The following is a 20,601-nucleotide window of genomic DNA, read 5'->3' on the forward strand; positions in this document are numbered from 1 at the left end:
CTGACACCAAGCCCTAATCCCATTGCCCTGATGCCACTGCTTCAGCATGTAAAAGGTGGTTGAACCAAGAAATTACATCACAAAATTTTTTTTTTTTTTTAACTATCTTTATTTAGCTCAAAAAACCCTTCATTGCTGTGCAAAAATTCATGGAAAAAAACGCATACAGAAACGCTTGTTAGCTGCAGTGTTTTTCCTGCCAAGAGATGAGGAAACCTTGCAAGCAAATACTCAAAGTGCGCGCATAGCTTAAAACACAGCTTTTTATTTGCATTAAAAAAAAACTCCAGCAAAAACGCAAAGTGTGAATATAGCATTAGAAATGCAACATATGAAAAAGCCCTTACAATACTTCTCTGTATCGACAAACACTTAGCTTTTCTTCTGTCATTGTATATAAAACAGAGGCCAAAATATGTATTTATATCAGAACATTTCAGCCTTCATTTCACCTAATTGGATAATTATGATAGGATGTTGGCAAAGGTTTACAGAGCTACTGGACTAGTGACCAAACTCACTTGTCTTTCCTTCTTTTGAGGTCCATGCCGTCAGACTCTACACCCACTTCTCCATGCGAGTGGCGGTGGTGTATCGCCCTCCCGGCCCCTCCCATCATTTGCCACTTGGCTTCCACATTTTCTCTCCTGTGACATCCCTACCCTCATCATGGGAGATTTCAACATCCCCATTGCTCTTCCCCTCTCCCCATCACTTTTTATCTCTAACCTCCTCGTTTGGCCTTTCGCAGCTTACTAATTCTCCAACGCATGAAGACGGGAACTCCCTCGACTTGGTCTTCTCTCGGCTTTGTGCAGTGGATGATTTTGCAAACTCCCCTCTCCCGCTCTCTGACCACAGCCTTCTTTCATTCTCCATCAAGAACTGCCAGGCTGCTCAAGTCACCCCCACTGTCCATATTTATAGAAACATACAGGCCATTAACACCCAGAAACTTATGAAGAACTTGCAGTCTTCATTGGCCCCTATCTCCTCCCTTTCATATCCTGATTCTGCATTGAAGCATTACAATGTAACACTTCAAAGTGCCCTGGATGAATTTGCACCCCCTATTCATAGAACACCACAATACAGACGGCGACAACCCTGGCACACCCTGCAAACACGTTTCCTGCAGCGGTGCTCCAGGTGCGCCGAACGTCTGTGGAGAAAATCCAACCTACCCGAAGATTTCATCCATTATAAGTTTATGCTTCGAGCATACAACACTGCCCTTCACCTCTCCAAACAAGCCTATTTCAACACCCTCATCACCTCACTGTCCAATAACCCGAAACGTCTCTTTGACACTTTTCATTCTCTACTCAACCCAAGAGTACAGGCCCCAACCACGGAGCTCCGAGCTGACGATCTGGCCAATTACTTCAAAGAAAAAATTGACCAGATCCGACAGGAAATTATCTCCCAGTCATCTCATACCACGCACTGTCCTCCCTCCCCCACTGCATCTAGCTCACTCTCTGACTTTGAACCAGTCTCAGAAGAAGAAGTAAGTAGGCTCCTTGCATCTTCCCACCCAACCACTTGCACCAGTGACCCATTTCCGTCACATCTACTCCAGACCCTTTCCCCTGCTGTGACCACTCGCCTAACTAAAATATTTAACCTCTCTCTCTCTTGTGGTATCTTTCCCTCCTCATTTAACCCCTTAATGTCCAATGACGGACACAGTCCGTCATCAGACATTTCCCCTGCTTTGATGAGGGCTCAGGCGCTGAGCCCGCATCAAAGCCGGGACATGTCAGCTGTTATGAACAGCTGACATGTGCCCGCAATAGGCGCGAGCAGAATCGCCGTCCGCCCGCGCCTATTAACTAGTTAAATGCCGCTGTCAAAGCTGACAGCGAGCATTTAAATAGCATTTCCGGCCGCTGGGCCGGAAATGACGTCATCGCCGACCCCCGTCACGTGATCGGGGGTCGGCGTCATGTTGCCTGGACAACCAGAGGTCTCTATGACCCCTCTATGGTTGTTCCAGGCATATGGCTTTCAGCGCCACCTGGTGGTCAGCGCTGAAAGCACAGCAGTAAATCTGCTATATATGGGCGATCTGCTCATCGCCCATATGTAGCAGAGCTGATCGGGTTGCGCATGCTTCTATCCTCCTATGGAGGCTATTGAAGCATGCCAAAAGTAAAAAAAAAAAAAAAAAAAAAGTTTAAAAATAAAAAAATAAAAAAACCTAAAAGTTCAAATCACCCCCCTTTCGCCCCAATCAAAATAAAACAGTAAAAAAAAAATCCCACATACACATGAGGTATCGCCGCGTTCAGAATCGGCCGATCTATCAATAAAAAAAAAAGCATTAACCCGATCGCTAAACGGCGTAGCGAGAAAAAAATTCAAAACGCCAGAATTACGTTTTTTTGGTCACCAAGACATTGCATTAAAATGCAATAACGGGCGATCAAAAGAACGTATCTGCACAAAAGTGGTATCATTAAAAACGTCAGTCCGGCACGGAAAAAATAAGCCCTCACCCGACCCCAGATCATGAAAAATGGCGACGCTACGGGTCTCGGAAAATTGCGCCAATTTTTTTCTTTTTTTTTTTTTTTTTAGCAAACTTTGGAATTTTTTTTCACCACTTAGATAAAAGAGGACATAGACATGTTTTGGTGTCTATGAACTCGTAATGACCTGGAGAATCATAATGGCAGGTCAGATTTAGCATCTAGTGAACCTAACAAAAAAGCCAAGCAAAAAACAAGTGTGGGATTGCACTTTTTTTGCAATTTCACCGCACTTGGAATTTTTTTCCCGTTTTCGAGTACACCATATGGTAAAACCAATGATGTCATTTAAAAGTACAACTCGTCCCGCAAAAAATAAGCCCTCACATGGCCATATAAACGGAAAAATAAAAAAGTTATGGCTCTGGAAAGAAGGGGAGGGAAAAATGAAAATGTAAAACCAAAAATACCCCTGGTCGTTAAGGGGTTAAGCATGCCATCATACATCAACTACTTAAAAAACCATCCCTCGACCAAAACTGTGCTGCTAACTATAGACCTGTTTCTAATCTTCCCTTCATCTCTAAACTCCTGGAACGCCTGGTCCACTCCCGTCTTATCCGCTATCTCTTAGAAAACTCTCTTCTCGACCCTCTCAATCCGGATCCGCTCTTTACATTCTACTGAAACTGCCCTCACTAAAGTCTCTAATGATCTGCTAACAGCTAAATCAAATGGTCATTACTCCATGCTAATTCTCTTGGATCTCTCTGCAGCATTCGACACATCAGCTCCTCCTCACTATGCTCCGTTCCATTGGCCTCAAGGACACTGTTCTCTCCTGGTTCTCCTCCTATCTCTCCGACCGCTCCTTTACTGTATCTTTTGCTGGCTCTTCCTCCTCTCATTTTCCCCTTACTGTTGGGGTTCCTCAAGGATCAGTCCTAGGCCCCCTCCTCTTCTCTTTGTATACTGCCCCTATTGGTCAAACAATCAGTAGATTTGGTTTCCAGTACCATCTCTATGCTGACGACACCCAATTATACACTTCTTCTCCTGACATCACGCCAGCCTTTCTAGAAAACATCGGCAATTGTCTAAAAGCTGTGTCTAACATCATGTCCTCACTATATCTGAAACTGAACCTGTCAAAGACTGAACTCCTGGTGTTTCCTCCCGCTACTAATGTACCTATACCCGACATTGCCATTTCCGTGTGTGGTTCTACTATTACTCCCCAGCAACATGCCCGCTGTCTTGGGGTCATACTTGACTCTGAGCTTTCCTTTGTCCCCCCACATCTGATCACTGGCTCGCTCTTGCTATCTGCACCTCAAAAACATTTCTAGAATTCGACCTTTTCTTACTTTTGATTCTGCAAAAACTCTGACTGTTTCTCTTATTCATTCTCGTCTCGACTATTGTAACTCCCTTCTAATTGGTCTCCCTCTTACCAAACTCTCCCCCCTCCAATCTCTCTTGAATGCAGCTGCCAGGATCATATTCCTCGCCAATCGTTACACCGATGCCTCTACCTTGTGCCAGTCATTACACTAGCTACCCATCCACTCCAGAATCCAGTACAAACTTATTACCCTCACACACAAAGCTCTCCATGGCTCAGCACCACCCTACATCTCCTCCCTTGTTTCAGTATACCATCCTACCCGTGCACTCCGTTCTGCTGATGACCTGAGGTTAGCATCCTCAATAATCAGAACCTCCCACTCCCGTCTTCAAGACTATACACGTGCCGCGCCAATTCTTTGGAATGCACTTCCCAGGTCAATACGATTAGTCCCCAATCCCCACAATTTTAAGCGTGCCCTGAAAACGCATTTATTCAGACTGGCCTACCGCCTCAACACATTAACCTAATCTATCCCTATGTTGCACAGCCAAAAGTTTTTTACCATAACCAGGTTCCCCGCATTATGTTCCCACATGCTTTATGCATCCATTAGCCCTCTGCATCCGTACTGTTATACACTTAACATTATGGCTGGTCCATACAATCAGGGCAACTGTTACCACCCACCTTTCGTGTCTACCTTTTTCCTCATAGACTGTAAGCTTGCGAGCAGGGCCCTCTTTCCTCTTGGTATCTGTTATGATCTATGTGATTATTGTTATGCTGTAATGTATATTGTCTGTACAAATCTGCTCTGAAATGTAGAGTGCTGTGGAATATGTGGGCGCTATAGAAATAAAATTTATTATTATTATTGTTTGTTTTATACTTTGTAGACCTTCTTTCTCTATGTGAATTGTATGCTGTTGATCTTTTACTTTATGCATCTTATTACCATGATGTTTGCTACACATATTTTGGTTATCTCACAACGTATACAATTGTTTTCTAATCTTCCTGCGTGTCTACTATTAGGAGAAAGACTGTCTCATCAGGTGGATTTCTGTTTTGGGCAACATATTTGACCAGCTCTATTATCCATGTGAGCATATGGCCTGGGCAGCAGATGCTGGAGTTATTCACATCAAGTCTGATAAGTGGTGGGCAGCCAGCACAGCCTTTTGGGGTCTTTCACTTGTAGTTGGGATTATACGGTAGGTCATTTGTCTGTTGTAGTTGTATAAATATTATATATGTTAAAATACCTATGTGAAAAAATTGGTACCTGTGTGATCAGTGTTGTGCATCAGTGTGTCCATTTTTACCATCAATGTTTCATCAGTGTGTCAGTTTTTACCATCAGCGTGTCATCAATGTGTCAGGTTTTTTTACCATCAGTGTGTTATCAGCGTTTTTCATTGATGGCTAAAGAAATGAGTACATTACAAAGCTTCTCCTATACTTTTTTCAATGTTAAACATGGACAGCAGACAGATTGTACACAGATGCCATCCATGTGCTGTACTTGTTTTTCACGCCATAAGGTCATAAAAGACATTTGAGGGACATTTCAATATTGAGTAGTTTATTTCATTTCGTTTTCCTTGTAATTGAAACTGATGTATCGGGATCCAATATATCATATAAGGGAGATGCAGCATTCTGCTTTGGTTTCTTATGACCCAGCAGCACCTGCTCCCTCCTTATACATAAGGATCACATGACTGTTGGGTATGGAGGAGGAAGCACTGTCAGTGCTTCTTATTACAGCAAACACAGCGCTTGTTTGTAAAGAGACTCCCAGCATTTTAAAGCATCATTGCAGAGTAGGAGTGGGGCGGTAAGGAAGCTGATAGTTTATCTACTGTATATAGAGATGTTACTGTACCTTTCATTGTAATGTCATGATGATAATGTAATTGCTGAAAAGTCTATTGAATAGAAAATACAAGTCTAATACTAGCCCTATTTGTGTAAAAATTGCAAGGTTTCTGTATTTTAATATAGCTGAGATTTACAAAAAATAAATTTTAACTAAATACTGTAATTGAAACAATTGGTTATTTTTACATTCACTTAAGATGAAACAGTTTGTCAGGAGTTTGTCACTGTACTATTAGACTTGTGACCTAACTTTGGACAAGAAATTACCGTATATACTTGTGTATAAGCCGAGATTTTCAGCACTCTTTTTTGTGCTGAAAACGCCCCCCTCGGCTTATACATGAGTCATTGTACAGAAATTTGACAGGGGAGGGGGAGTAGCGGCAGGAGGCGGCGGCTATGGCACAGTGACAGCAGCAGCCGTTGACTTCAAGACAACATCCTACTCGCCCTCCTGCATCTGTCCCTGCATTTCTGTCCCGGCACTGGCAGCTCTTCCCCTGTGCTGAGCGGTCACATGGTACCGCTCATTAAGGTAGTGAATATGCACGTGTCTTCTCTCCCATAGGCGTGGAGCGCTTATTCATTACCTTAATGAGCGGTACCACTTGACCGCTCAGCAAAGGGGAAGAGTTGCTGGGACAACGGAGATGCAGCGACGGCAAGGTTAAGTAGGACGGGGCGAGCCGAGCCAAGCCATACGGGACCGTGGGAGCCATGCATACAACAGGGGGAGCCACGCATAGCAGGACAGTAGAGAGAAGCCACACATGGAAAGACAGGGATAAGGGGACAATGCATACCCGGCTTATACGCGAGTCGATAAGCTTGCCCAGTTTTCCGTGGCAAAATTAGGTGCCTCGGCTTATACTCAGGCCAGCTTATAATCGAGTATATGCGGTGTTAAATAGCTCAAAATCAGCATTAATTACAGCAAAGTATTGACCCTTCTTGAGTAGATAACATCTCTATTGTAGGTATTTGGTATAGTGTGCAAACATGAACTATGGGGAACACCCAAATGTCCTTGTTAAATACATAAGATTATATGTAAACTGAAGAATGATCTCAAAACTAGAACTAGTTAGATTAGGAGATATTAAAAAAAAAAATGGACTGACAATTGTGTAACCTCTAGTCACAGAATCAATTTTATAATTTATTATAATGCTATTTATGCCATGGCACAGGAGAAATCTTGTATGCGATTGTGGGAAGAGGAGATAAGAGGGGAGTAGAGAAGGAGATCTTGTGAGGATCGGAGGTTGCGTGCAGGAAGGTACCGGGAGACAAGGTCACAGATGTATGGAGGACTCAGGTTGTGGATGGCTTTATATGCTATGGTTAGGGTTTTGAACTGTCTCTGGGTAATGGGGAACCAGTGCAGGGATTGACAGAGAGGAGAGGTTGGGGAATGGTGGGGGATAGGTGGATTAGTCGGGCAGCAGAGTTTAGGATAGATTGGAGGGGTGGGAGAGTGTTGGAGGGAAGGGCACAAAGCAGGAGATTGCAGTAGTCAAGGCGAGAGATAATGAGGGCATGCACTAGTGTTTTTGCAGATTCTTGTTGCGGATCCGAGATATTTTTCAGTTGGAATCGCCAGGAATTGGAAAGGGTTTGGATGTGTGGTTTGAAGAACCAGAATCAGTATGTTTCCTATACCATACCCCCATATTCAATAAATCCATCACGTTACACAGAATGTAAAAATATAAATGTTTTCATACAGGCACAAAAACGCAGACCTTTAAAGAATATAGAGAGGGTGCTAGTGCTCCAGAGCTGTGTAAGACATTAATATGCAATGTACTTAGGCGAACACTAGGCGGCAGTGCCGGGTCAAAAACAGCAGAATAACTTTGTGATAATCATGATGTTACAATGTATTAATTTTATGTAAATATTAATATTACAGTGACCCTTACCGGGCGGGGGGATTCTTTGATTTACACTGTAGGCACATTAAAAGACTCATGGAAATTATATGCGTAATTATACTATCATCTAATTGCAAAAGTGCCAATTATAATGAGCATAATATGGGACTTGGTATGTAATGGGATAAATAGCTGCTATAATATCAAGATCAAAGAAAAAAACGATCCAAAATCCCAGGTATTACTAGAATATACAACACTTTATTTAGACCAGATCAGAGTCAAGGAGAGAAGGGAAAAAATAAAAACATGCACGAATGCAAAAAAGTTGGGAGCACAAAGAGAGATCACACATGCGGATGATATGATAAGAAATTGCACAATTGACTTAATCAATATACCGTATTTTTCACTTTATAAGACGCACTTTTGTTCCCCCAAATTTTGGGGGAAAGTGTGGGGTGCGTCTTATAAAGCAAATCTGTGTGCTGCTGTGCTATAGAGTGGGGGGGGGCGGCTCTGGAGTGGTGTCAGGGGGCTGGGGTGGGCTGGATGGGGGCTGCAGAGACAGCGGGAGGTCCTGTGCTCCCGCTCATTAGGCTCATGTAATATTCACTGCACCCGCTGTCCATCACCTCGGTGCTGAAACAGCGCAGAGTGGGTAGACAGGGGAGCGGTGCATATTACATGTGCCTGCACTCACCCCAAGTCACTATAGACACTTACCTACTGATGATCACTCCTGCTCTCAGCTCCCCCATGGCTTTCCTGTGCTGAGTCTGCTGTCATCCTCCTCCTGCAGGGTGAGCGGCAGCAGCAGCTCATTAAGGCAGCTCATTGCTTCAGGACTTTGCATGATGTGACCATAGGACCTGCGGTTACATGACTCCCAGTGTGCACTGCGAGTCACATGACCGCAGCTGAGCAGCTCCTATTGGTCACATCATGGAAGGTCCTGTAGCTACAATGAGCTGCTTGAATGAGCAGCAGCTGTGTGTGCCCTGCAGGAGGAGGATGACTCAGCTCAGACACAGGTAAGCCACAGGGGAGCTGGGAGCAGGAGCGATCATCAGTAGGTGAGTTAACTGTTTATTATTTTAGCATGTGCTTGCCAGCAGGGGGGAAATATAGGGACGGGGGCCATGTGTGACAGTAGGGGGAAATATATGGAGGGGGGGACAATGTGTGCCAGCAGGGGGGAAATATATGAACGAGGGACAATGTGTGCCAGCAGGGGGGAAATATATGAACGAGGGGCCATGTGTGCCAGCAGGGGGGAATATAGGGATGGGGGGGCAATGTGTGCCAGCAGGGGGGAATATAGGGATGGGGGGGCAATGTGTGCCAGCAGGGGGGAATATAGGGAAGGGGGGGGGGGAGATTTTTTTCTGATTTTTATAAAACTGTGCAGTGGTCTCTTAATTTTTGTCAGAGCTGTATATTATAGTAATACCTGGGATGTTGGCTCGTTTTTTCTTTTACTATACACACCTGAATATCAATGCTGTCTCTAATGTTTAGAAAGCAAAAAATGAGACTTAAACATTCTTAAAATGCACTAAATTGAAAGGGTTTATCCAGGTTTGACACAAAACTCTCAAGTCACTCTGTCACTGCAGGATTGAATCCTCACAGCACACTGTCAGGATTCACCGGTGCCAAGATCTGGTGGTCATGTGACGTAAGGTATGCTGTATGCACACTTCCAGACACATTTTGACTAGATCTGCGCAATTCACTCACTTCGCTTGAATTGAGCAAGGCCGCACACGGCTGGTGGGAATCTTTTCTCATACTCGTGGTCACATTGCACTGGAGAATCCTCACAGCGAGTGCTATTAGCACTGTGAGCATTCACAAGTCTGCAGTCAGAGAGTGACTTCAGATTTTTGTGCCAAAATAAATGATAAATTTGTGCATCCTTACACCATGTAGTCAGTTTACACCAGCTATCTGCTGACTTTATGCCAGAAATTTCCATAATAAATATGATGTAAATCATGAAACACAGTTGTGGGGTTTTATTTGTTTTTTTAAAATACAGGTCCTTCAATTCCAGCTTATTCATTTGCCCCCTCCTCACTAATAACTTTCATTTTTATTTTCATTTTTAGATCTTTAAGAACATTAATATTGCTAAGAAGAAATAAAGGGAAACATTCTAAGTAAGTTGAATATGACTGTAACCTCTTCTCTGCATTGTGCCCTCTTCCTCATCATGAAGAGAGTTGTGCCACAATTACATGTTACTCTGTCATATTACATGAAGCATGAATGCCTAGGTATCGCTATTACACGCAGCGTCGGACTGGCCCACCGGAGAACCGGTGGATTCTCCGGTGGGCCCTGGCATCTGGTGGGCCCTGGCACCTGCTGGCATACAGGGCCAGCAGTTGCCTAGGGCCCCCGCTGCTCCAGGGGCCCCCAGCCAGTGGTGTGTCGCACACCATGCAGCTGCTTTGGGGGCCCCTGCCAGTGGAGCAGCAGCGGGTGACAGGAGGCAGGAGCCCCTGTCCCCGCTACTAAAGAGAAATGAATATTCACTGCGAAGCAGTGAATATCATTTCACAGTCTCCACCCCCAGAGGCCCCGCCCCCAGCCCAGTAAGCCGCTCTGCAGACTACAGCTGTAAATCAGGGCCGCGCCACCCTCAGTCCTCTCTGCTCCTGGCTCACAGCCAGTGCGCGATGACGTCACTACATCGCGCACCCGCTGTGTGTCTGGCAGAGGGGGCAGCTCCTGACACTGAAGCCGGGATCAGCGTGGGAGCGAGGAGGAGAGGTGAGTATTGTGTTTTTTGTTTTTTTTTTTATATCTCTCTCGCTCTCTCTATCAGTCTCTCTATCTCTATATATCTCTCTCTCTATCTCTTATATCTATCTATCTTTCTATCTCTATCTATTATCTATCTATCTCTATATCTATCTCTATCTATTATCTATATCTATCTATTTCTATATCTATCTCTATCTATCGCTCTATCTTTATATCTATCTTTCTATCTCTACATCTATCTCTATATCTATCTATCTCTATATCTTTCTATATATATCTCTATATCTATCTATTATGTCTATCTATCTATCTATCTCTATATCTATTATCTCTATATTTATTATCTATCTAGCTACCATCTATATCTATCTATCTTTATCTATATATATATATATATATCTCTATCTAATATCTATATCTATCTATCTCTATACCTATCTATTTATCTATCCGTTATCTATCTCTATATCTTTTCTCTGTATCTATCTATCTCTATCTCTATATCTCTCGCTATCTATCGCTCTATCTCTATATCTATCTCTATTTCTCTCTATATCTATCTCTATATCTCTCTCTATAGCTATTTATCTATATATCTCTATATCTATCTATCTTTCTATATCTATATATCTATCTATCTTTATCTATTTATCTCTATATCTTTTCTCTGTATCTATCTCTCTCTATATATATATATATATATATATATATCTATTATCTCTATATCTATATCTATTTCTCTCTATATCTCTCTATATCTATCTATCTATCTCTTTATCTCTCTCTATATCTATCTCTCTGTATATCTATCTATCTTTCTATCTCTACATCTATCTCTATATCTATCTTTATATCTATCTCTATATCTATCTATATCTATCTATTATGTCTATCTATCTAGCTATCTCTATTATCTATATCTACCTATCTCTATATCTTTCTATCTTACTCTATCTCTATATCTATCTATTATCTCTATATTTATTATCTATCTTTATCTATCTATCTCTATTATCTATATCTATCTCTCTATCTATTTATCGATCTCTGTATCTATCTCTCTATATCTATCTCTCTATCTACCGCTCTCTCTATCTCTATCTATATCTATCTATCTCTATATCTATCTATTATCTCTATCTCTATCTACCTATCTATCTCTATATCTATCTCTATATCTATATCTGTTTCTCTCTATATCTATCTCTATATCTCTCTATAGCTATCTATATATATTATCTCTATATCTATCTCTATATCTATCTGTTATCTCTATATCCATATCTATCTCTATATCTATCTCTATATCTATCTTTCTATCTAACACTATATCTCTATATCTATCTCTATATCTCATTATCTATCTATCTATCTATCTCTATCTCTCTCTCTTTATCTATCTATTGATCTATCCATCTATCTCTATATCTATCTATTATATCTATCTATTATCTCTATTATCTATATCTATCTATCCATCTATCTATCTAGCTATCTCTGTCTATCTCTATATCTCTCTCTATATCTATCTATCTTTCTAACTCTATATCTATCTATCTCTATACATATCTCTATATCTAGCTATTATCTCTATATCTATCTCTATATCTATCTGTCTCTATATCTATCTCTATATCTATTATTTCTATATCTATCTATCTCTATATATATCTCTATATCTATTTTTATTTATAGCCATCTATCTATATATATCTATCTCTATATCTATCTATATATGTCTATAATATTATTATTATTATTATTATTATTATTATTATTATTATATCTGTATATCTCTATCTATTATCTATCTCTATCTATTATCTACCTATCTCTATCTTTCTATCTTACTCTATCTCTATATCTATCTATTATCTCTATATTTATTATCTATCTTTATCTATCTATCTCTATTATCTATATCTATCTCTCTATCTATTTATCGATCTCTGTATCTATCTCTCTATATCTATCTCTCTATCTACCGCTCTCTCTATCTCTATCTATCTTTATATCTATATCTATCTATCTCTATATCTATCTATTATCTCTATCTCTATCTACCTATCTATCTCTATATCTATCTCTATATCTATATCTGTTTCTCTCTATATCTATCTCTATATCTCTCTATAGCTATCTATATATATTATCTCTATGTCTATCTGTTATCTCTATATCCATATCTATCTCTATATCTATCTCTATATCTATCTTTCTATCTAACACTATATCTCTATATCTATCTCTATATCTCATTATCTATCTATCTATCTCTATTTCTCTCTTTATCTATTGATCTATCCATCTATCTCTATATCTATCTATTATATCTATCTATTATCTCTATTATCTATATCTATCTATCCATCTATCTATCTAGCTATCTCTATCTATCTCTATATCTCTCTCTATATCTATCTATCTTTCTAACTCTATATCTATCTATCTCTATACATATCTCTATATCTAGCTATTATCTCTATATCTATCTCTATATCTATCTGTCTCTATATCTATCTCTATATCTATTATTTCTATATCTATCTATCTCTATATATATATATCTCTATATCTATTTTTATTTATAGCCATCTATCTATATATATCTATCTCTATATCTATATATGTCTATATTATTATTATTATTATATCTGTATATCTCTATCTATTATCTATCTCTATCTATTATCTATCTCTATTATCTATCTCTATCTATATATCTATCTATCTCTATATCTTTCTATCTATAGCCATCTCTATATCTATCTATCCATTATCTATTTTCTATCTATCTCTATATCTATCTACCTATAGATCTATCTATCTATATTTCTTTCTATATCTATCTTTATATCTATCTCTATCTATCTCTATGAATCTTTCTATCTATATCTATCCATTATCTACTTTCTATCCATTATCTACTATCTATCTCTATATCTATTTCTACATCTATCTTTCTATCTATATCTATCTAACTCTATATCTATATATCTATATAGCATTATTCCCTATGAGGGGGGCAGTATTATACCCCTATGAGGGGGCAGTATTATTCCCTATGAGGGGGTGCATTATTCCCTATGAGGAGGCAGCATTATACCCTATGAGGGGGGTGCATTATACCCTATGAGGGGGTGCATTATTCCCTATGAGGGGGGCAGTATTATTCCCTATGAGGGGGTGCATTATACCCTATGAGGGGGTGCATTATACCCTATGAGGGGGGCAGTATTATATTCTATGAGATGGCTGCATTATATTCTATGAGATGGCTGCATTATATTCTATGAGGGGTCTACATTATATTCTATGAGGGGGCTGCTTTATATTCTATGAGGGGGCTACCCCAACTCCTGCTACATAATTAAGACATGTACAACCTTATATTATACCCGGATATTAGCGTGTTTTACCGCACAATTGGTGGTCTGGTATTTAACTATGCAGCTACATAGTGGGCCCCAAGAATGATTTTCTCTGGTGGGCCCAAGGTGTTCCAGTCCGACGCTGATTACACGCTTGGTATGGCGCCCCCAGGTGGGCTTTTCATTCCCTCTCGGACCTTCTGCACAATGTGTCCAGTGCTTGTAAGAAGCCAGGTTCTTAGTGGCTGGCCTTCACATTAGAGGGAATCATTGGGACCGTGTCACTGAGCTGCTGGACTTGTGCAACTGATAGACGAGCTAGATGTTCTAAGATGCAATTCAAAGAACAGTAGGGGGTGCTCTAATAAGATCGTTATTGTAATATGTACAGTAGACACAGAAGTTTGGGTTTATAGACTTTTGTTTTGCCTGATCAAACAGAATAAAGCCAGCTGTATAATTCAGCTAGGCAGCTCTCGCCACCAACCTCCCCTAAACAGAAGTACCTAGGAGCTAGCAATGCCCTAATCTGACTTTTGTTCCCTTGTGAGCAGACATCATGGGATGGCAGAGCTTTCCCCACACACTTTACATTATATTAACCTTTTCGTGCATCCTGACATACATGTACAGCGCAGTCGTTGTTCATGTATGTCGCAGGCTCATGAGCTGTGGCTGCTCCACACTCGGCAGATGCTGCCTGTAATACATAGCTAACATCTACCTGTAACGGCAGCGATCACCACCATAAACCTATTGGTTAAAAGTAATTTATGAAATTGTCTCATTTAAGAAAAAATCTTTGAAACATTTGGTTTTAATCTTCGTTTTGTAACAATAAACAGCGGAAAGAGTTAACAGTGAGACCAGCGGCCCAACAGTTGTCTCTCTACATATCTATGAGCTATCAGCCCACGGCTAACTCTCCTGACTCCTCCATAAACATGAACGGCCATCTCGGTTGAGCATTCATGTGCTTTCAGTGCATAGACTAAAACAAGATAACTCTGGCATCGCCTTGTCTTCTCTTAGAACTTTGGTTGTTTCGTTTTAATCTGTCCGGCCCTGATCTTCCGCCGGCATCATCTGTTGGGTGAGACGCGGGAAGCCCTCATACACTTCAGATGGTCGGCCAGCTTGTTGGGCAATCCCTTCATGTGTTGTAGCTGTCGAACAGCCGTGAGACATGCAGCCTTGGGGACTTGGACATATTATCCAAGAACACCCAAGATACTCGGATAACATCCCATCCAAGCACGTTCACTCATCACTAGTGGTCACACATGTGAACTACTGCTCTATATACATAGGAGGTTCTCGGGATCATTGGGGACCCAGCAGTCGGATTCCCCCCAGTGATGAGCCTTTGTACAGGTGATGAATGTATTTACTGCCAAAAACCCTTTTATTCTATAAAAATGTAATATTTATTTTGAAGACAAAGGGTGAGTTCCATAAGGAGTTTGGTCCTTTGGGGATGTACTGCTTGCTGTTATTTTGACACGCCTTTGTTTTGCAGGGATGATCCTCCAAAGAGCAGAGGAGAAATTAAGTTCCAGATGAGATCAGAACTTTTGTGTATTATCAGCTGTCTCTCTGACCTAGTTAATGCTGTTCACTGGATGCCCCCTGGCTTTTTATGGGGGGGATGCTCTCCCACATGGCTGGTTGGTCTGATGGGGACAATTTCTTCAATAATTGGAATCTACCAGACTGCCGTTAGAGGAAGCTCTGCAGGAGTCTAAAGTCAAAGAGAGAAGTGAATTTTCAAGTCAAACTACCTATTTACATCCCTGGCATGCTAGTCATGGTTCTCTGGGGCAAAAAATGTCAACGAAGACCTAAGGTCAGGAATAACCTCTGCTTTCGGATTTTCAGTGACTTCTGCACAAATTCTAAACCCAATCTCTTCAAAATGACCCATGCGAATTGATGACTTTGACCTTAAACCAAATACTTTTTTTTTTTCTTAGGCTTTACTAATTTTGCATCTTTTTAGAACAAATTCACACAATCCTTTTAATACATCGTATGTTAATTTTCAAGTAAGTGTTCAAAAATTAACTTACCTTATTTATTGGACTATAAGATGCACATTTTTCCTCCAAAAATGTGGAGGAAAATGGGGGGTGGGTGCGTCTTATAGTCCGGATGTGCCGGCTCTGGCTGTGGTGGCGAGATTGGGGAGCAGTGGGTCACAGAGGCAGGAGCTGGTGGCTCCGGCTAACTCCTGTGCCTGCTGCTAAAGCGAAATGAATATTCACTGCAAGCCACACCCATGGGAGTGAAGGGCAATTAATGTTCATTTCTCTTTAATAGCATCCTGGTATGCATGACCCCATCCTTATCCTGGTATGATTGGGCCCCATCCCCATCTTGGTATGCATGGCCTCATCAGAAAAAAACAAAAAAAAAAATTACACTTTCCTTCCTGTGCTCCCTTGCAGCGTCTAGTTCCGGTGGCAGCAGCTGCTTTATGCTTGTAAGGCTGGTTTCACATTAGCGGTTTTTTGCGCAGCGCATCGTGCGCGTCCATGCGCATGCGTACCTATGTTTAACATGGCGTGCGCATGGTCTTGCATTTGCACGCGTTCGTATGCGTTTTCGTGCGCTTGCGTTTTTTGTCGTTTGCGGTGTGCAAGACGCAACCTGTTGCATTTTTGGGTCCGCCGAAAGGCGACAAAATAACGCATTACAGTCTATGGGAATGCAGGTGTGCGCATGGACATGCGTTTGTCTGCGTTTTCGTGCGCATGCGTTTTTGGCGTAAATATGTGTAGACACTGGTTTTAACCCCTAGAGAACGAATGCGCATAAAAAACGCAAACGCATGATGCGTTTTTTGCTTGCGTTTGTATTGCACACGATACGCTGCACAAAAAAACGCTAATTTGAAATTAGCCTAAGCAGTTCATGGCAGGGACATCATTCGCTGCTTACAAGCAGAGCAAAGCTGCCAGAATACTGACAGCTCTGCATGCCGAGACTGTGAGTGGAGGGCAGTGAGTATTCATTGCTATAAAGTAGTACGCACCGTGTCAGTCACAGCGGCAGGGCGGTCACGTGTGCCCGTTACTTTAGAGAAATGAATATTCACTGCCCTCCACTCCCTTGGGTGTGGAATGCAGTGAATTTACATTATCTTTAGTGGTGGGGACACGTGACTGCCCGGCAGCTGCAGGAAGCTAGCAGCTGACACTGTTCTCGCTACAAAACAGCGAGCAATGAATTCTCGCGGCCCTCCACTCACATAGTCCTGGCATGCAGAGCAGTGTCCCTGCCATGAGCTGCATACAAGCATAAATCAGCTGCTAGCATTGGAACAGGACGCTGTGAGGGAGCGGAGGATGGTGAGTGTTATGTTTTTTGGTTTTTTTTGTTTTTTTTAATGTTTTCTGATGGGACCATGCATACCAGGATGGGGGCCAATCATACCAGGATAAGGATGGGGCCAGGATTGGGATGAATGAGAAAGACATGCCTACCAGGCTAGAGATAAGGGGGTCATGCCTACCAGGATGGGGATGAGGAGGCCGTGCATACCAAGATGGGGATGAGGGGGCCCATGCACACCAGGATGGGGATATTAAGTACAGAATTGACCACATTTTTTGCTTCAATTTTTTTTTCCTAATTTCCTCCTCTAAAACCTAGGTGTCTTGTTGTCCGGTGCCTTTTATAGTCGAAAAAATACGATAGATTTTGTACTGCACTAGGGCACTTGGAGGACAGTTGTCCAAAAGTCACAAGTGATAAATGAAGCTGAAAGATCTGGGAAAGGAAAACCATGTCCATAATGTCAAACAGAAAAAAAAAACCTGAAACACTCATGAAACCAAGTAAAGACCGCTTAAAGGGGGTCAGCCGGTGTTTAGACCCCTAAGTAACGTCATCACAGTAAAGCACCTGTAATGATGATTACTTCCATAACTTTATATTATAAGTCCGTTTCTTCGTTGTTACCTAGTCCATTAGCTAATTCTTGTGCAGATGATCTCACAAGTGTAAGGAGAGCACTTACAGTTCTTCAGCCTTCCTCCTACTGGATCCGGTCCCCTGCCTTTGATTGAGAGCTCACTCTTCTGTGACCTGTTCTCCCTGTTCGACATCTCGCACAGCCATCGTCATTTTTTTGGGAATGTTTTATATATCACAAGCGATTGGACGATCGCAGCGTCAAGTCTCCAAAGGGGACTGTTAAATACAGTGTAAAAAAATTTTTGTAAAAAAAATTAAGCAATATTAAAAAAACAAAAAAAAACCGCTTGTTACCCCCATTTTGCCCCCATTAAAAATAAATCCATTAAAAATAAATGAAAAATACACACATTTGGTATCACAGTGTACAGAAATGTCCGATCTATCAAAATATGAAATTAATCCGATTGGTAAACGACGTAACAAAAACTATACATGTTTGGTATCTGCGTACTCGTAATGACCTGGGAAACTATATTACCAGGTCAGTTTTACCATATATTGAACATGGTAAATAAAGACACCAAAAACCATTGTGGAACTGCACTTTTTGTTGCAATTTCACCACACTTGAAATTTTTTCTCCTTTTTCCAATACACTATGTGCTAGAATGAATGGGTTCATTGAAAAGTACAATTTGTCCCTCTAAAAACAAGTCGTCATCCGGCCATAAGGACGGAAGAATGAAAAAAGGTATAACTCTTGGAGGAAGGGAAAATGAAAATGTAAAATCGCCCGGGGTTGAAGGGGTTAAATTGTAGCAAGATGTGCACTTTTAATGTTATTGCTGTAGAAAAAAAATGCACCTCCTTCCTTTGTGTGTCTCATTCTTAACTCCTATCAGGTGATTTGTTTCTCACTCATCTTTCATGTGGTCTGAGGTAAAAAAATCAGTTGAGATGAGCTCTGAAAAAGACTCCTAAAGGTTCTGCTGTAGGAAAAAGCTCACTGAATGATTCTCAGAAAACTCCCATCTGCAGCCAGCAACTTTGCAGCTCAGAGCGTAGAAGAAGCAGACAGTGCAAACTTATTAAAATGAACCTGTCTCTAATTAAAGATGCCCAAGCGACAGCAGTATGAATCAGAGCCTGGATGAACGATTGCAGAACATAGTTGAAAAGCTAGCAAGAGATGATGGGGAGAGACCTGAGAAGTCTGAGATCCCTGGTGGGATTCTTCTTGCAGCGCTCCAGTTAATAAAAAGGTCTCTGCAACGTGTGCACTTGGAGACCTGTCAAACAGCTGTGGCATGGCAATGTCAAGCTGCCCGCCAGCTTCGGCCTAGTCAGGTCTCTCCCCAAAGTCCACAGACCGCTTTGCTCACAGGTAAGAAAAAAAAAAAATCTAAAGCTGTCCTTAATATTCTTCAATATTTGCACTTATGAATTTGTTGTAATTCTTAACGAAATTGACATGATTTAATAAACAATGTATTTTTTCAGAAATAAAAGACACAAGGTTATTTGATTGCTTTCTAAAATAATTATTAGTTATTGATTTTCTAAAGAAGGAATGTTTAAATATTATCAACACTAGATGGCGCCAGTTCACGTTTTTCAGCTGCTTTGTGGCTCTTCCCTTTGAATACATGGACAAAATTGTTGGTACCCTTCTGTTAGGCCGGGGTCAGACTTGTGAGAAGCTCGCACGAGTCTCGCACATCAATACCCGGCACTGCCGCTGACACTCGGGACTGGAGCGTTCAGCTGCATAGAAATACAGGCAGCCGCACACTCCGATCCAAGTGCCGGCGGCAGTGTCGGATATTGACATGTGAGACTCGTGTGAGTTTCTCGCAAGTCTGACCCCGGCCTTAGGCTGTGTGCACACGTAGCGATTTTTAAGCGTTTTTGCCGCGATTTTCGGCGCGAAAACGCTTAAAAATCGTGTACAGAACGCCCCCCATGCATTCCTATGGCATTCCGCACATGCTGTGCTAATGCTGCGCTTTTTTCCGCGGCGGAATCGCATCGCGGAAAACGCAGCATGCTCATTCTTTGTGCGGAATCGCAAAGAATTGCCGCGATTTCGCACCCATAGGAATGCATGAGAATCGCTTACTTCCCGCATGTGGCTATGCCCACCATGCAGGAAGTTAAGGGTCTCATGTGCGGTTGGTACCCACGGTGTGGAGGAGAGGAGACTGTCCTCCAGGCCCTGGGTACCATACCCCTGTAAAAAAAAGAATAAAAAATAAAAAATCGGTGTATATTTACCTTCCGGCGTCCCGCGATGCATTCCCGGCCTAAGCGTTCCCAGTAATGCTTTGCGGCAAGGTCCTGTAATGACGTAGTCTCGCGTGACTCTAGCGGTCTCGCGAGATCGCTATAGCAACGCGAGACTACCTCATCACAGGTCTCGCAAGGCATTCCTGGGAACGCTGAGGCCCGGGAATGCAGCGCGGGACGCCGGAAGGTAAATATACCCCGATTTTTTTTATTTTTTTTAGCATTTTAACATCCTATCTTTTACTATTGAGGCCGCATAGGCGGCCTCAATAGTAAAAACCTGGTCACACTTGTCAAACACTATGTTTGACGAGTGTGACCAACCTGTCAATCACTTTCCAAGCGATGCTTCAAATCGCTTGGAAAGTGCTTGAATATCGCACGCGAAAATCGCGGCAAAATCGCGATCATAATCGCGGTGAAATCGCGCGGAAAAAAACGCGCGATTTCTGGGAAGGAGTCCGGTTTTTAGTAAGCGTTTTAAAACGCTACGTGTGCACATAGCCTTAAAGTAAGAAAAACCTCACAACAGTCACTGAAATAACTTGAAACTGACAAGTTATTTTCAATTCAAATTTATCGAAGATCAACTAATTTATACTAGACACTGGTTTTGATTTTGAGGTTCATCAGAAAAAAACAATGAAAATACCCTGGACAAA

At 41.6% G+C, this 20,601-nt stretch overlaps 1 protein-coding gene across 1 annotated transcript in view; it reads left to right on the forward strand.

Moving 5' to 3' along the window:
* The window catches only part of PEX11G (peroxisomal biogenesis factor 11 gamma), a 33,274-nt gene extending 14,110 nt beyond the window's left edge, over window positions 1-19,164 (forward strand). The window contains exons 3-5 of the mRNA XM_073545891.1: window positions 4,861-5,039; window positions 9,701-9,751; window positions 15,252-19,164. Of these exons, the coding sequence (XP_073401992.1) occupies window positions 4,861-5,039; window positions 9,701-9,751; window positions 15,252-15,477 (456 nt within the window). The 3' untranslated portion in view covers window positions 15,478-19,164. The remainder of the gene's footprint in view (window positions 1-4,860; window positions 5,040-9,700; window positions 9,752-15,251) is intronic.
* Window positions 19,165-20,601: the final 1,437 nt, after the last annotated feature.

This window comes from Dendrobates tinctorius, unplaced genomic scaffold (genome assembly GCF_039654945.1).
Source record: "Dendrobates tinctorius isolate UK_male_01 unplaced genomic scaffold, ASM3965494v1 ptg000011l, whole genome shotgun sequence".
Classification (NCBI taxonomy): domain Eukaryota; kingdom Metazoa; phylum Chordata; class Amphibia; order Anura; family Dendrobatidae; genus Dendrobates; species Dendrobates tinctorius.